Source organism: Carettochelys insculpta, chromosome 21 (assembly GCF_033958435.1).
Source record: "Carettochelys insculpta isolate YL-2023 chromosome 21, ASM3395843v1, whole genome shotgun sequence".
Classification (NCBI taxonomy): Eukaryota; Metazoa; Chordata; order Testudines; family Carettochelyidae; genus Carettochelys; species Carettochelys insculpta.
In genome coordinates this window covers 19,110,224-19,126,026 of record NC_134157.1, presented here as the reverse complement: position 1 = coordinate 19,126,026, position 15,803 = coordinate 19,110,224, and the positions used below count along the sequence as shown (strand labels likewise).

At 46.0% G+C, this 15,803-nt stretch overlaps 1 protein-coding gene across 2 annotated transcripts in view; it reads right to left on the bottom strand.

Moving 5' to 3' along the window:
* Positions 1–10,017: 10,017 nt before the first annotated feature.
* Positions 10,018–15,803, bottom strand: part of NOTCH1 (notch receptor 1) — a 90,878-nt gene continuing 85,092 nt past the window's right edge. For both annotated transcript variants that reach the window (XM_075015752.1, XM_075015753.1), the window contains exons 33-34: positions 15,634–15,731; positions 10,018–14,444 (exon numbers count right to left, since the gene is read on the bottom strand). In XM_075015752.1, coding sequence (XP_074871853.1) covers positions 13,011–14,444; positions 15,634–15,731 — 1,532 coding nt within the window. In that variant the 3' untranslated portion in view covers positions 10,018–13,010. The remainder of the gene's footprint in view (positions 14,445–15,633; positions 15,732–15,803) is intronic.

Sequence of the window (15,803 nt, the reverse complement as noted above, 5' to 3'; positions counted from 1 at the left end):
CTGTACCTGGTCTTCTCACCTGCATTGAACTGGCAACATGTTATTAAACACAGCCTTTGGGCAGATGCTGGAGAGCAGGCACCCACCTCCCCAGTGGTCACTGCACAGGCTTAGGGGTCCTCCGTTTGCACCCATGTCCTCAATGCATATGGTGGCAAAAGCCTGCATCTCTGGGGCAGGCCTGGGAACACTGTCAGCCCCTGCACTGATAGTCCATGTGCCAGCTGAGATAGTAATGCTGTTATGCTGGGCATGGACATGCAGCTGGAGGGAGCTGACTCAGACATAAGTCCCTCTGTGGAAGCCAGCCCTGCAGAAGCTGGTGCCATCACAGCAGCTGGCCCTGCAGGCCAGATAAGAAGGCTCCATGGGACAGCTTCTGACCTGTGGGCCACCTCTTGGACATCCCTACATACCTGATGTAGACTAAACAAGCACTTTAGTTCTAACACAGCACTGCTGGTTAAAACTAAAACAAAACAATTTTATTAACAAAAGAAGATGGGATTTTAGGTGAGTTCAAAAATGAGAGCATAAGAAATGGTTACAAGCAAATAAAAATGAAACCTGCTTTCTAGTAACTAAAACTGATCATAGCAACATGCAGCATGTGTTCATGATGGCTTTTCTCACTCACAGTCATCCGGAAGGATAGCTGAGACCATCCCTACCACCTCCAGGTGAGGATCTCCTTGGGAAGCCCACAGTGCTGGTTCCTTTGCCATCTTAGGTGGAAGAGAACTTGGACTTCTTTGCCCCTTTGTTTTGTAGTCCAGTCAACTTTAGAAATGGATTCTTCTGAAGGTTCTCCCCCAAAGTAAAGTTTATTTAAGCTGTGAGGAAGGCAACATGGAAGTTGGTGGTGAAGGACAGTACATCCTGTTTTACATTTTCACAAAGTGGTGAGGAAAATTTTTTCTGTTTTCTTCAATTTTCTCCCCAGAAACCCACCCGTAGATGTTCCCTGATCTTCTCACTCAGAGGTTCAGAGAGGCCCAGGTCACTACGAGCTTTTGAGGCCCCTGTGGATAAGCCGTCAATCCATGGATTCCCCCACGACACCACTGGTGTGCAATTAAGGCCCATACCCATTAAAGAATAACAAATGATGATGACACATAGAAACAAAATAAGGTACTCAAAAAAAAAAGTGAGACATATTTGAATAGTCTAGCCTCTCCCTGTGCAAATACAACTAATTATTGAGGGATGTGCAAAAAAACACATTGTGAAACTTGTCAAATGCCAAAAAAATTAACGTGTGTCTAAATTGGAGGCCCCCTTTGAGGTGGAGGAAAAGGCCAAATGACCCTCCCTGACCCTCCCTCCCATTGGCCCTGGGGAACACCTTCAGGAAGGGCTTTGCAGCCCTCTGTCTGGCCAAGCCCACTGTTTAACCCTGGAGAGTGCGCAGACGCTACAGACTTCTGGTCTGTAGTGACTCCAAACCTCACCTAGTTTCCCAGGACTGCTGAAACAGTTTATAGTGAGGGCTGTGATGATGCACTTCACATTCTTTATGGAAATATGCTTACGGATATGAATAGACATGGAAAGATATGGATATGGAATAGATATGAATATACATGGAAAAATGATTTATGCAAAATACTTCTTGTAAGGCATCATTATGTATTACATGTTACAAGTTTCTTAGTGTATTAAGATTAGCTGGCATGTTTTGTTTTCTGTGGCTTGGTAACTTGCATTGTTCTTATAACCACTTAAATCCTACTTTTTATACTCAGTAAATTCACTTCTGTTTTTTAATAAACACAGCTCACTGATGACCCTCCTTGACTTGTGGCTCTCAGCCCTAACCCAGCTGTGACTCTAAGGCCTAATTGCTTATGTCCGGGTCCCTTACATAAGCACCCTCTTGAAAAAGTCAATTATAGCATGCAGGATCGCCTTCCTCTGCCACATGAAATTTCCACTATCATCTTTTCCTTCCTTTTCGTCTTTCTTGAAAAGTGAGTGGCTGAGTGGAAAGGCGCTGCCCTTGCAGATTTACCCGGAAAGCTCCTTTTAGAAAAAGCCACTAGAAGAATCAGGTGGTTTCCTGCCATGGGCTTGCTCAGTGTTCTCAGTAACCACAGAGCAATAAACTAGTCTTACCTTGCATGCATGGTCACCATACAAAGCAACCATGGGTGGTGGGTAACATAGGTGAGGGAAGGCATTACTTTCCAAAGAAGACTAGGGTGGCCCTGTTCACACTCCCGGAAGTCTGGGGCACTGGTGTGGCTCCCAGTCAACTGGTGCTCCAGGCAGCTGGGATGTCTGGGACTGTGTGGTTGCCTAGCCAGGCTGGAGCTGTGGGGCAGATGCCTGGCTTCTCTGGGGAGCTGTGGCCATGCAGCTGTCTGACTGCTCCAGGGACTAGAAAGGGGCTGGGGAGAGTTGAGACTGGCTGGCTGTTCTGGTGGTTGGGAGCGGGAGCTGGGGCTGCCCAATGCTCCACAGACGGGGCGTGGGGAGCAGGGGCTGCGTGGCTGCCCAGTGCTGGTAGGGTGGTAGGCACTAACTTTGGGTAGGGGCTAGCTAGTGGCTACAAGAGGATGGGACTGGAGGCACAGGGCAGGGGCTGTGGTTCCCCCAGAGAAGCCAGCCACAATGGGGCCTGGGTTCTGGTGGGTATGGAAGTAGCGGGCCCTTGAGCAGAAGAGGTGGGACTGGGATCATGCAGGGGTGTGAAAAATCCACACCCCATAAGATGTTAGACTGACCTAACCCCGGTACAAGCAGCGATGTGCTGATTGAAGGGCTTCTCTCTTGGAGGTGCATTATCCATGCCACTGGGAGAAGCTCTTCTGTTGGTGCAGCAGCATCTTCATTGAAGCACCAAGTGTTTTAACTGTAGAGCAGCCTTTGCTGATGAAACAAAACAGCAGCAATGTAGCACTCCAAAGACTAACACCGAATGAGGGATTCGGTGATTTTTGGCTTTGCTGACGAGGTGAACTTGCAAAGGAGAACCACTAGGGTGAGGCAGAGCACTGCCTATGGGATGGTGGACTGGTAAAGTTAGCAGGCAACTCAAAGGGAAATGTGGGTCTACCTATCTTTCCCACACCTTTCATTGTGCAGCCCTTCCAGGGCTGGAAAACTTGTTTTCCTCTGGGCCAGGTGCCAACACAAAGGATCATAGAAGGGGGAAAAGAGACTCTGATTTTTTATTTTCCAGACTCATTCGGCCCCAGAATTTTAACATGTTGTGAGCAATGCTAGTTAGGAGTTTGTTCAAAGGAGTCAGCGGCATCCTCAGAACATTGGCTGGTCTCTCAAGGCAAAGGCTGTGGAAGCTCTGCAGCGAGTATGCTTAGAAATATTTTCTGAGTTCCTAAAAGGTCACAGAGTGGATCAGTGGAGGGCAATGGGGTTTTAATAGAAATGGAGCCTATCAAAAAACATTTTGTCTGTGTGGCAATTGAATACACCTATAGGGTTGTTATCTTAACTGTTTTCAGCAGCTATAAATTAAGTCTAGATTTTGCAGTCATGTACACACATGCTTAATTTTACGGAAATGCTTAAAGTTAAGCATGTGCATATTTGCAGGTTTGTGGTCGAAGACTTCATTCATTGTAATTTTACAAGGAAGGGAGGTAAAGTACCCTGTTTATGCTGCACTTTGAAATAATAGTTCCCCATTTGTAAAGACACATGACTATACTGGTTCAGAAAAGTTTTGTTTTTCTCAAGAAGCTGCTAACTCCCTGCCATAAACTGGGCCAGAGTTTGTAACTTCATTCTAGGTCAGTGCTCCTGCTCTGTTGTGAGGGTATATTTCTCCTGGAGACAATGCTTTCAAAGAGGAAGTCACTCTTCAGCAGTAAGAATGATGGGTCTTACTTAGAACAGTTTGTGTGCAGGTGTTTCCACCTTGTCTGCATTATGGTATTATGTGCTGAACAGAAAGCTTTTGAGAAAAAAATACAAGTGACCTAAACAAACATCTTAACCAAGGGTCATTATTAGTGCAAGAGCCATTTCCTGCCTGCTTGATAATTAAAGCAACGTAACAGCCTCACAGTCCAGACTGGACCCGACAGGCAGCACTTTGATGATTGTGTAGGAACCTGATGGCAGTGCAGAGATTTTTTAGAAGTGCCTTTCATGTCTCTTATGTGAGGACATTCCTATCAACCAGCTTGTCAATTGCCATTTACCTGCACTGCTGCCCTGAAGTGAACATAAAGACTGGGTCCTGATGCAATCCCCAGGGGGATTTTGTGAGGACATCTGAGTTTGATTAGCCTAGTTGAGCCTATGTGGGTCTTTTATTATTGATGCCATTTACTGAATTCAAAAACTGTCAGGTTGGAGCAGAAGCTTATCTTTGCTCTTTCTGCTGCTAAATGACTGATTGTAATATGCTATCACCGTGATCCTCAGTCATACTTAGTAGCAGGGCCCTGGAAGAAGTTGAGGTCTTCACACACCTGGGCAGCATCATCGATAAAGAGGAGGGCACTGATGCTGATGTGAGAGCAAGGATTGGGAAAGCAAGAACAGCCTTTCTTCTCATGGAAAAGACCTGGAATTCTAAGCAGATCAGAACACAGACTAAGATCAGGTTATTCAACTCCAATGTCAAATCAGACCTACTGTATGAAGCAAAAAGTTGGAGAACAACAAAGATGGCTGTCAAAAAAATCCAGATGTTTAGCAATAACTGTCTCTGTAAAATCCTCCAAATCTACTGGCCAGACACCGTTAACAACCAAGACCTGTGGCAACTGACTCTCCAACTTCCTGCTGAAGAAGAAATGAAGAAGAGAAGATGGAGATGGTTTGGACATCCCCTCAGGAAACCAACCACCAGCACCGCCAGGCAAGCCTCAAGTTGGAATCCACAAGGAAGAAGGAAAAGCGGGCACCCAAGAAACACCTGGTGTAGAGACCTGAAGGCAGACACTGAAAAGACAGGATACACCTCGGCGGAACTGGAAAAGATCACCCAGGACTGGGGACACTGACGAATGGTTGCCAATGGCCTATGCTCCAAGATGTCGGAGTGTAAGAGGTTTACTACTACTACTGAGGCCCTGATTACCTTTCATTTTCTAGTCTTTACAATCTACATTCTGCACCACTGAAGTGCAACTGGCAAATAAGAGTTAGCTAAGCCAGGGCAAAAGGTCCTTTCTTTGCACATTGGACAAAGGGCAGATGTGAGGAAGGTAGGAAGAGAATATTTGCAACTCTCCTCTTCACTCTGTTCTGTTCCCATCAGTCTCTCTGGGGAGCAATGCAATTACATACGCCTTTGGTTGTTAAGCACCTACAAAGCAGTATCCAACAGCCAAAAACGAAGACAGACCCTGCTGCAAAGAGCTGACTGTTGAAAAGACCTTTTACCTTTTGTCTGAGTTCAACAGAGAGGCAGTTGCTCTGGGGAGAGCTTATGCTTCGGCTGTCAGCATCCTCTCAGTCCCGCCAGCCCAGACACACTAAGCTTTTTCTTGTTAGCCATCATCATTCAAAACACACTGAGCCAAATTATTCCCTGGTGCAGTGCCAGGAAGGTTATGTCTGGGATGAAACGAACCCACTTTGTTCCTTTTACTCAAGGGGCTATCACAGCTGCTGGGGCACCAGTCAGAGATCAGAGCCCAAGAACTTGTGATGGAAACTTTTCAAGCAAGCATAGACAGCCCTCACAATACCAGCAGAGCGGCGCTTTCCATATGCACCATCTACGTGAGCAGGAATAAGGAATAAACAAACAAAGTACGATCAACACAACTAACCTTCCAGCATAAAAACAAGACACACAGCTGTATTAAATCCCTATTAGCAACGGATGTGTCTGTGCTCCGGGTGGCTGAGTGTTCTGGTCTCAACAGGTGCTTATGAATCAGCAGTGGGCAACAAGTGGTCCATCGCCAGGTTCCCCAGGGTTAGCCCCTAGTGGGCCACCAGATGCTTTATTTACCTGTGCATCTGCAGATACGGCCACTCACAGCTCCAGTAGGCCATGGATTGCTTCTCCCTGCCAGTCAGAACTGTGGGAAGTAGTGTGCCAATCTGTGCTGCTTCCCACAGCTCCCATTTGCCAGGAAAGGCAATCCATGGCCAATGGGAGCTGCAAGAGGCTGCACCTGCTGTATGCTGTAAGACAGAACTTCTCCATCTCTTCAAGCCACCCGCAGCTTCTTGCCATAACCCATCCAAATCCCTTTGTCCCTCTGTAGCCACAAAGGATGGGGAAGGGCTCACAGCAAGTGGTGGTGGGTGTAGGTTTGGGGGGAATGTTGGTGGGGGGATGGTAAGGCTTGAGTGTAGGGCTGGTTCTGATACTGTAGGCTCCTAGATGAAGGGATTGTGGAGGACATGTGTCTTCTCTCCACAGCACTTAGCAGTTGTTAACGAACATGGAGCCCTTGGTCCAGCACCCCAAGGCAGTGCTTTCCTCATCATGTCCGGGGAAGGGAGAAGAGGGAGTTGGAAAAGAACTGCCCTGGGGCTGGTTAAGCTACAAGGGCACTAGACCAAGGTCTCTTACATAGACATGGGACCGTAGGATTTTGGTAAGTATCAGCCCCATAACAGGGTTGCCAATTTTGGCGGGACATAGTTCTGGAGGTTTTATCACACAGGTTTCACCACGACAGAATCTTTTATTAAAGAGCAATCTTTAATTCCTGAAGACACAGAAGAACGTTGGAGGGTTGGCCACTGTACCCTGTAACCAGTGGGCTGTGACCCAGAGGGCAGCCCCTCATCACTTCCACAAGGGCACACTTCACTGCTCAAACAAGATTTGAGGGGCATGATGGCCAGTCAGATGAATGTGATCTCTCAGTCAGATGCTGGAACAAATAAAAGGGAATCTCGAGTAGGAGTAGGGAGCTGAATTTCTCTCTGTGTTTGGCACTGGTGTGCCGGCAGCTGGATGACTATGTCCAGTTCTGATGTCCATGGTCGAAGAAGGAGGGTGATAAACTGGAGAGGGTTCAGAGCAGAGCCATGAGAATGATTAAAAGATTTTGCAAGATGTCAGCGTGGTGGGCTCCAGGAGCTCCATCTATTTCACTTAATGAACCGCAGGTTAAGGGGTGACTTCAGATGCCAAGTATGTGCATGGGGGAGCAAATATTTAATTGGGGCTCTTCACTCCAGCAGAGACCTATGTGATCTAATGGCTGCAGCCAACACGGGGCAACAGCTGGAGGTTGAAACGAGACAAATTCAGACTGGAAATCAGCAGGACTGACAATCACTGTGGGCCCTGGGGCAAGGTGGGAGGAAGGGGCGGAGCAAAGGGCAGTCAGACCTTAGTGCCACTCAGACTATTAGTCTGGGCCCCCGCGTTCCCAGACCTGCTTGGAGCAGTGCTGCACAAGGCATTTCAAAGGGGTCCAGAGCTCCAGCTGCCATCGCTGCCAAAGTATCTCCAGGCCCCTTAGAAATACTAGGCCCCTGTGCGACTGCCCCCAAAGCCTCCCTCCTGTCAGTGGACCTGCTGGAAATCATTGCTGTGGGCTGTTCTCCCCTGCGTGATACTGGAGTGACCACCAGGGTCTCTTCTGTCCTGGGAATTTATGACGTGTTCAGTTTTGAAATATTCCTCAATGTTTGGGAACCACAGGGGCAAATCATCGTGGGGCCAGCTCAGGGTTCCTCCCTTGGAGGCAGTGGACTCTGTGGGATTTGAGGCACATGCATGTGGTGCTTTTGAGTGAGCACTCAGAAACTGAGGGCCCAGCTTCACTACACATGAGGACGTGGCACAGCTGCCTGGCTGCAATGCTGAGTCCCTTCTGCCAATGTAGTAAATCCACCTCCATGAGAATCGGCAGCTGGGCTGAAGGAAGAATTCCTCCATTGACCCAAGTTGAATAGTAACAGAGAGGAAGCCGTGCTAGTCTATACACTATCAAAACAAAAAGCAGTCAAGTAGCACTTTAAAGACTAGCAAAATAGTTTAGTAGGTGAGCTTTCGTGGGACAGATCCACTTCTTCAGACCACAGCCAGACCAGTCTGTTCTGGTCTGGCTATGGTCTGAAGAAGTGGGCCTGTCCCACAAAAGCTCACCTAATAAACTATTTTGCTAGTCTTTAAAGTGCTACTTGACTGCTTTTGTTTCCATTGACCCAGTGTCTCTTGCCTTAGGCTAGGCTAGTGTAGGTCCTTCTCTCAAGGGGACAGATTTTTCATGCTATGCTATGCCTTTGTCTGTTTTCAGGGCAGACCAGCCCATAGGAACGCTCTACTCATGATCCCATGGCCCTTTTCGTCAGAGACGAGATTTGTCCTGACTTCCCAGTGTTCTTGGCCAACATACCACTGTCTGCCATGTTTGGATAGGGTGGTGTATGGGGATGAATAGCCTCTCTACCCCAGAAGCAGCTGCAATTCATTGGTACTATGAAATACTGTGGGATTCTTTGGATGGGGAGGGGCTATGGAAATATAAGATGTTGTTTCACTTAGGCTGGTAATTAATCACAGACCGAGTATTGTAGTCTGAACATGTGCTGCGATGATTACTGTGGAGTCCTTATTTCTCCCATGGGACGCATTACAGATTTCTGCATTGCACGGGCGGCTTCTTGCTAGACATACTGCAAATATTTGGAAGAGACCCAGACAGCATTTTATATATAGATGTGCACAGACATATATAGATATGTGTACACACTCCCACACACTCTTCCCAAGCATTTGTTTGGGCAACAGAGTAGAAAATATCAATGTTCCAAGAGTTAACTGGCTTACGTGATTTATTAGCTGTTTCCAGTCACTGTAATGAATCAGGTTCCTATTTCTATACTGGTACTTTGTGACTTCATAGTTGCATTAAGAACAATATAGCGCTCTCATTTAAAAAGGAGGACTAAAATAACTCCTTTCAAGAGCTGAACGCCACTGAAATAGGCATTTTGGTGTTTTTTGGTGAGGTTAGTTCACTGAATTTCAGCATTAGTTTCATTTTCAGTTCAAGACTCCATTGGCACTAACCTACATCTTAGGTTTCTTTTCAGCTTCTTTACAGCATCTAAATTAGCAGCCCCACTTGTGGCCTTTTCCAGGTGCACTCTGTTTTGAGTGTGAAGGGTAGAGCGTTTTGCAGTGCTCCATGCCATAGCTTTTGTTTTAGAACAGCCCACAGAGCCGTATCGTCCACAGGACGAACTGGGGAGGCCACCGCAGGCCCCATGGCAGCTGTCCCAACCATCTTATGAACAGGAGAGATGGGTGACTACTTGGGCTGAAGGATCCCCTCCAGTTCCTGCCTCTGTGGAGAAGTGAGGTGCAGTGGGCAGGGAGGGTTGTGTGGCACAGCAAGGCAGAGCAGGCTGCCACTTCCGCAAGCCACATGGTGAGTGCATGGTGGGAAAGGGAAGGCGACCCCCAGGGCCTTGACCATGCCAGGCCCTCATCCCCAAATAATCACTGGGCTCCATTGCCTATGGGGGAGCACTTAGGGGGCGGACGCAGAGCCTGCAGTGTGGGGAAGCTGCCTTGGGGCCTGCCCACTCTTGCGATGGCCCTGACAGTGCATATACAGGTTGAAACTCCCTCGTCCAGAACCCTTGGGACCTGACAGGAGCCAAATGAGAGAATTTGTCAGATCACAGGCGGTCAATATTATTTAGCACAGCATTTCCCAAACCTTGTTCTGTGTGAGGCGAACAGGTGCTCCACCAAAAAAATTTTGATGGTAGCATCAAAGTATTTTCCTTCTAAAATATTAGATCTGAAATTATGTGTATTCAAATACTAAGGTATTTGAATAGTATTTAGACTGTAGGTATATTAATGTTTATAACATATTCATAACAGTATAGTTATTATGTGACTCATACTGAAACAGAATTGATTTGGATTGTTTCAGCACAAGTCATGTTCAGAGAAATCATGTGATGCTACATTTGCTATAAGGATCCAACTTTCCAGTATTGCTCCTAAGAGTAAGCGGATTTGTGATCAAAAGATGCAAAAACAAACACTCTTCCCATTCAAATAACCATCAAATGTTACTTATTTTTATTTTCTAGTTGTTTTTTGTAAAAATAAAAAAAGTTATAAAAACACAAAATTTAAAAATATTTTCCATACTTTTTTTTTGCATTTCTTTTTCTTAAACATGTTTTTAAGCTTTAAGGAAGGACAGTTTTTTTAAATTTTTATACTTAATTATAGAGTTGCTAACTGTCCTCCTATCAGAATGACATTAGTTGTTCATTTAGATGGGTTTCTCTTATTATTTTTTTATTCTTTGTAAAATAAAAGACATCTAAAAAACTAATTCTTTTAAATCAACTTTTAACATTATGTGCAACAGTTTTTTGGTATGAAACCCTCCAGCCCCCACCACCCAACCAGCATGTGTTCCATCACTATATTCCAAGCTCAAAAGTGTTCTGTGGCCAAATTAGTTGGGAAATGCTGGTTTACCGCATTACCAACACTTCCATGGCTTACTGGGCTCTGAAAGATTTATGGGTAAATTTCAGCTAAATCACAGCATAGAACACTGAGATCCAGGACTGGTGGCTTTAAACAAACTTCCTGAGATCACAGGAAAGTTGGCCACACCCATAAGTGGTCATCCAACTGTCTAACGTCATGCTGGATTACACAAATTGCTGGAGGAGAGTGTTCCAGACTAGAGAGGTTCAACCTGTATAGGTAAGTGTTGCTATCCACCACACACCCTTAGCGAACTCATGAACAAACAAAGTTCTCAAAGTTAACCTCTGGGGTCAAGAGGAATTCTTTGTCCAATAGGAGACTTTTAAAGCAGATGAAGTTTCCATACAAGAAGCTTTTTACAACATCTTCCCAGCTTTTCCTTTTTAGACCTGGCTCTTGTAGTGAGGTTCTCACAATACTCACAGCTCAGTTAAGAGACTTCCTGTTCTAATCTCACTGTTTGGTCAGGCCTTTACGCAGTACAAGTTCCCTGCTACAGATCTTGCTCAGGGAAAACTTCCAATGAAGCCCTTAGGAGTTGTGCCTGAATTAAATACCGCAGTAGCATTTCCTCCTGCTGGCTCAACCCAACTTCCCATGAAATCTTTATTGACTTCAACAGGAATTGCATTGGGTATTAGTTGCACAATGTATTAAGAAGGTGCCAGTGCTTCATTTGGAGATGCAGGCCCTCAGATACCAATAAAGAGCAGATGTCAGACCAGGCAGCCCCGGATGCCCGTCAACAAGTCTACTAAGACAGCAAAAAAATCAGGTTCAAGCTTTAGTAAAATCTAGATGCCCATGAGCATTATTTATTGCAAATCAGTTAACCCAAAAATACATCATTTTTGCAAACTACAACTTTGCAGGTAGATAACTTTATTACAGAAGATTTTTTTCGTAAACTACACTCTAGTTTATAAAACATTGGAAGACAACACCATGTGATGTTTGAATCACTCCTATTAGGGATGTCACAATATCGAGGCGCCACATTTGCTAACAGATGAGCACACAAAGAATGGCAGAAAGCCTTGTGCTTTTGAGACATTTAAATCATATTTGGTGTTCTAACGGAAAGGGAAGAGGACTCCCTCCTTTTTCTTAGGTTTCCTTGACTGCAATTTAGGTGAGTGAATGTCCGATACATGGATGTATGCGTAGCATTTGTGATCCTTTTTCTCAGTCAATGAAAGAGCAATATTCTGACACCTCTAATCAGCATGATACATTTAAGACTTGTTCATTTAGATTTTTGAAACAAAATCCATCTTTTTTTTTAAAAAAAACACCTTATTTACAAATATTAACTCTGCCACAGGCTTATACTATATTTTACATGGTTGTTATCCCTCCACCTCCACAAAACAGCGTGCACCAATATAAACCCAATGCCTCATTCCAAACTAGTAAGAATATGTCACCATTTACAACCCTTTACCCTAGCAGCCCGCTTCATGTTGGTGTCTCCTAGTTCATCTTTCAGCCTTTCTGGTTAAATAGATCAGGGCTACAGCTGAACCTGACAACATCACAACTGGCAAATCCAAAAGTTCCACATTTCAAGAAGAGTTTGGGTGTTAGGGATTGATCAGAGGCTGTGACAGAGCCTTGCAAGGGCTCTGTTACCTTTCATTCAAGTTGTTTCACAGTAAATGACAACTGTCTCCTTTAAAATAGGACATACAACCCTTAAAAAGAAGGAAGTGATGGTGAGAGTCCATACTGTAGCATTTTTTGTTGTTTAAATTGTAATTCAGTCAGTTGCAGAACACCCCCACTAACCTCTTCAGCACTGACTCCACAGCTGTGGGGTTTCACCAGATCGGCAAATGTTCTCTGTCTCTAGGCAGCAACAGTGTTATGTATATATTTTTTAGCTTAGAACCTATCACAGGTCTGTAAGTCTGATTTTTAGATATAAGCATGTATTTATATATAAAAAAGAAGGAACAAGAATTTCTATGCATTAAGATAAATGTACAGCTATATAATACTGAAATGTTAAACAAAGATTCATGACTAGTACCATAAAATGTCCTCTCAGAGAACATCCAAGAAAACATTTCAAAGTACATTTCAAAAATCAATTCATTCTCAATTTACAATTTTTTTCAAGGGGTGACTTTTGTGGCTAATTCTGCCCCCCACTCCCTCCCACCAATCTTTCTGGGTTTGAAAGAAAAAAAAATAAATAAACGGCATTTCAGAATCACGAATCTTTGCTTACAACTTTACAAAAAACAAACAACCCCCACACCCTCCACATTAACATATTCAAAAACACCCTCAAAATTTTTTTTCTAAGAGACCTAATAGTTCTTCATTCCTCAGAGCACAAATGAAGTGTCTCATTTTGAGTTCTTAACAACAGAACATATAAATAAAAAGGCAGTGTTTTCATGTAAAGTAAAAAGTACATAAATAAATACTAAAAAAAAAGATTAAACATTGTCTTCTTATTTTGTATAAAAAACATATAAAATAGGATCCTTCAGTCAAAGCATCCTTTGCTTAGGCGTCCTTAGTTTTTAAAAGTTGATCCTCAGTCCCAATGCGTGACAGTCTCTGAAGCACCTTACTTGAAGGCTTCTGGGATGTGTCCTATCTGTGACTGCATACTTGTGGGAGGGCTGGAGATCCCCTCTGACCAATCAGATATGTTAGAATGAGGTGACGAGCTTGACCATTGGTCTGGTGACTCGGGGGAAGGCGTTAAAAAAGGGTGGTCTGGCACCTGAAGCTGGTGGTTGGGTGTATTGTCCAAGGGGGAGGAGTAACTGTGTTGAGAGGGCGGAGTTAAAAACTGGGTGGTGGTCATGGGTTGCGCGAGGGAGGACGGCAGAGACGTTGCTAGGATCTGGGTCTCCTGAGGCACAACGGTGTGCACGGTCATGGTGCTGCTGCTCACCTGCTGCATGTCTGACTGGCTCAGCTCGTTACTGAGGAAATTTTGGCTCATGTGGCTGCTGGCGTTCGAGCTGTTATTGTGCTGCTGCTGCTGCATGTTTTGCTGTTGCAGCTGCTGCTGTAAATTCTGCTGCTGTTGGATCTGCTGCAGCTGCTGGGCCTGCATCAGGTGTGGCTGGGAGGCCAGCCTGGTACTCGGCATGGGCTGGTAGCTCATCATCTGTGACAGAGTCGTGGTGGGCATGCCATTGTGCAGGGAGGTCATCATGCCATGGGGAAGGGCTTGGGCTTGCTGGTGTGCTCCGGGCTGGACGCTGCTTCTCATCGGGTTATACTGGTTCTGACCCATCCCGTTCTGCAGCCTCTTGAGCCAGTCGCACTGCCCGCTCAGGCCGGCAGCTCCGCCGACCGTGAAATTCATTGGGGCGCTGCTCATGACGGTGCCGGGGCTGGAGACGGGAAGGTGGGAGAGACGCGGGGGCACTGAATCAAAGGCCATCCTGCTGGAGCTGCCCAGGGCCAGATCCTGCGTGCCTGCCATGCTGAGATGGTTGATGCTCATGTGGGCGTCAGGCATGCCCGGCAGGTGGTTCAGAGGCACAGAAGGGGACTGCTGAAAGGGAGACGTCATCAGTGGAGGAGAAGCAACATCTGACAAGTACCCGTGGGGTGACTCCAGGGAGTCAACAGGTGACAGCACGCTGGCGCTGTCCAGCAGACAACCTTTCCCATCCTGCGATTTTTTCCTCCTGGCTTTGATGTCTTTGGAATCTTTGCCGCTGCAGCTCAGCCCCTTGGTACTTGGTTTCCTCGCTTTCTTCCCCTGCACAGTGGGCTTCAAGTTGCCGATGTAGCTGTTGGGTGAGCAGAGGGGGGGAGACAGCGTAGGTGCCCCCAGGGGGCCATTATGCAGCGGTGGGCTCCGGACCAGGTTATACTCATCCAGCAGCCGCACGATGTCGTGGTGCATGCGCTCCTGCGCGATGTCCCGCGGGAGCCGATCCATGTGGTCGGTTATGTCCCGGTTTGCAAAGTGATCCAGAAGGACCTTCGCAGTTTCATAGCTCCCTTCTCTGGCTGCCAGGAACAATGGGGTCTCCTCCTAGAAACACAGCAGAGACCATTTGTTTTAAACCCCCAAAGCTAACCCGGTTTCCCCGGCTGGCACAAGGCTGTTTTTACTTTTAGACTTGAAGCCATAGCTATTAATTAGGCAGAAATAGTTGCGAGTCTCATAAGTTCAGGAAACAAAGCAAACAGTCCTGTACCACCTTAAAGACTAACAATTTTATTTATGAGGTAATGAACTTTGGTGGATAAGACCCACTTCTTCAGATTCAGGAGTAAAAATGAGCCATCAGGGAAATACAATGCAGGGAGAGGAGGGGAAAGAAAGAAGGTGCTGGAGGGGGAGAAAAAGAAAAAGAGAAGGAGTAAAGGAAGAAGGGGCAGGGAGAGTCACCCAGCATTAAGAGGACCCCTGGGAAGAGTAAAATTAAGTAGGATGGCTGCCACTCCTGCAAATATCAAAGGTGGGGAAATTGTCCTTGTACCGTGGAAGATAACTGAGATCTTTTTTGAGCTCAAGATTAAATGTATCAAACTTGCAAATGAATTCTAATTCAGATGTCTCCCTTTGTCATCTTTTGTAACATTCCTTTGCAGTAATACAGTTACCCAAAGGGCCATTATAGTATGTCCTGTGAGAGTAAAGTGTTCTCCAACAGGTTTCAGTGTATTCCTGATGTCCACTCATGGAGTTCAACTTCATGCAAAGATAAGGGGCAAAGTCACACCTCTGTACACTGCTTCTCTGGCATAAGTGCTCACAAGAAAGGCTGTGTGGGGACAGCGCTCATGGGAAAGTTGAGCTTCAACTCCTCACAGACCTGGGCTAATCCCTAGGCCGGGGAGCTTTCTGTTACCCATTTTTTTGGCAAGGTCAAGGGAAAAGACCTTGCTGAATGCCTCGGTGTCTGAATTCTGAGAGTCTCTGCCATACCTAATATTAAGCCACTAGCCTCAGTGTAACCTTCACCTAAGGGGCACCGGGAAGTAGTCAATCTAATATTTGTTATTTCCTCCCAATCCAGCAGCGCACACTGCATACAGGACCAAGACACAGGCTCTGTGTTCAAGTCAACCCCCACAAACTGCAGCTGGAGTAAATCTCAGACACACACACCTCACCATCTGCCAGCCAAGGTTATACTGTCGGCAAAAACGACCCTTGGATTGACTTATACAAGGAAAACAATTGCCTTGCGTCCACCAGCCCTGGAGATCCCTACCTTGTTGTTCTGCATATCTTTATTGGCACCATTCTTCAGCAGCACCATGGCGGCTTCGACATTATTCACAGCAGCGGCCCAGTGCAGGGCTGATTTGCCTAGGGAAGAAGAAGGCGGAAGACAACAGGCGTTACGCAGCAGTGAGAACAACCACCAGTATTCTCTGCCCC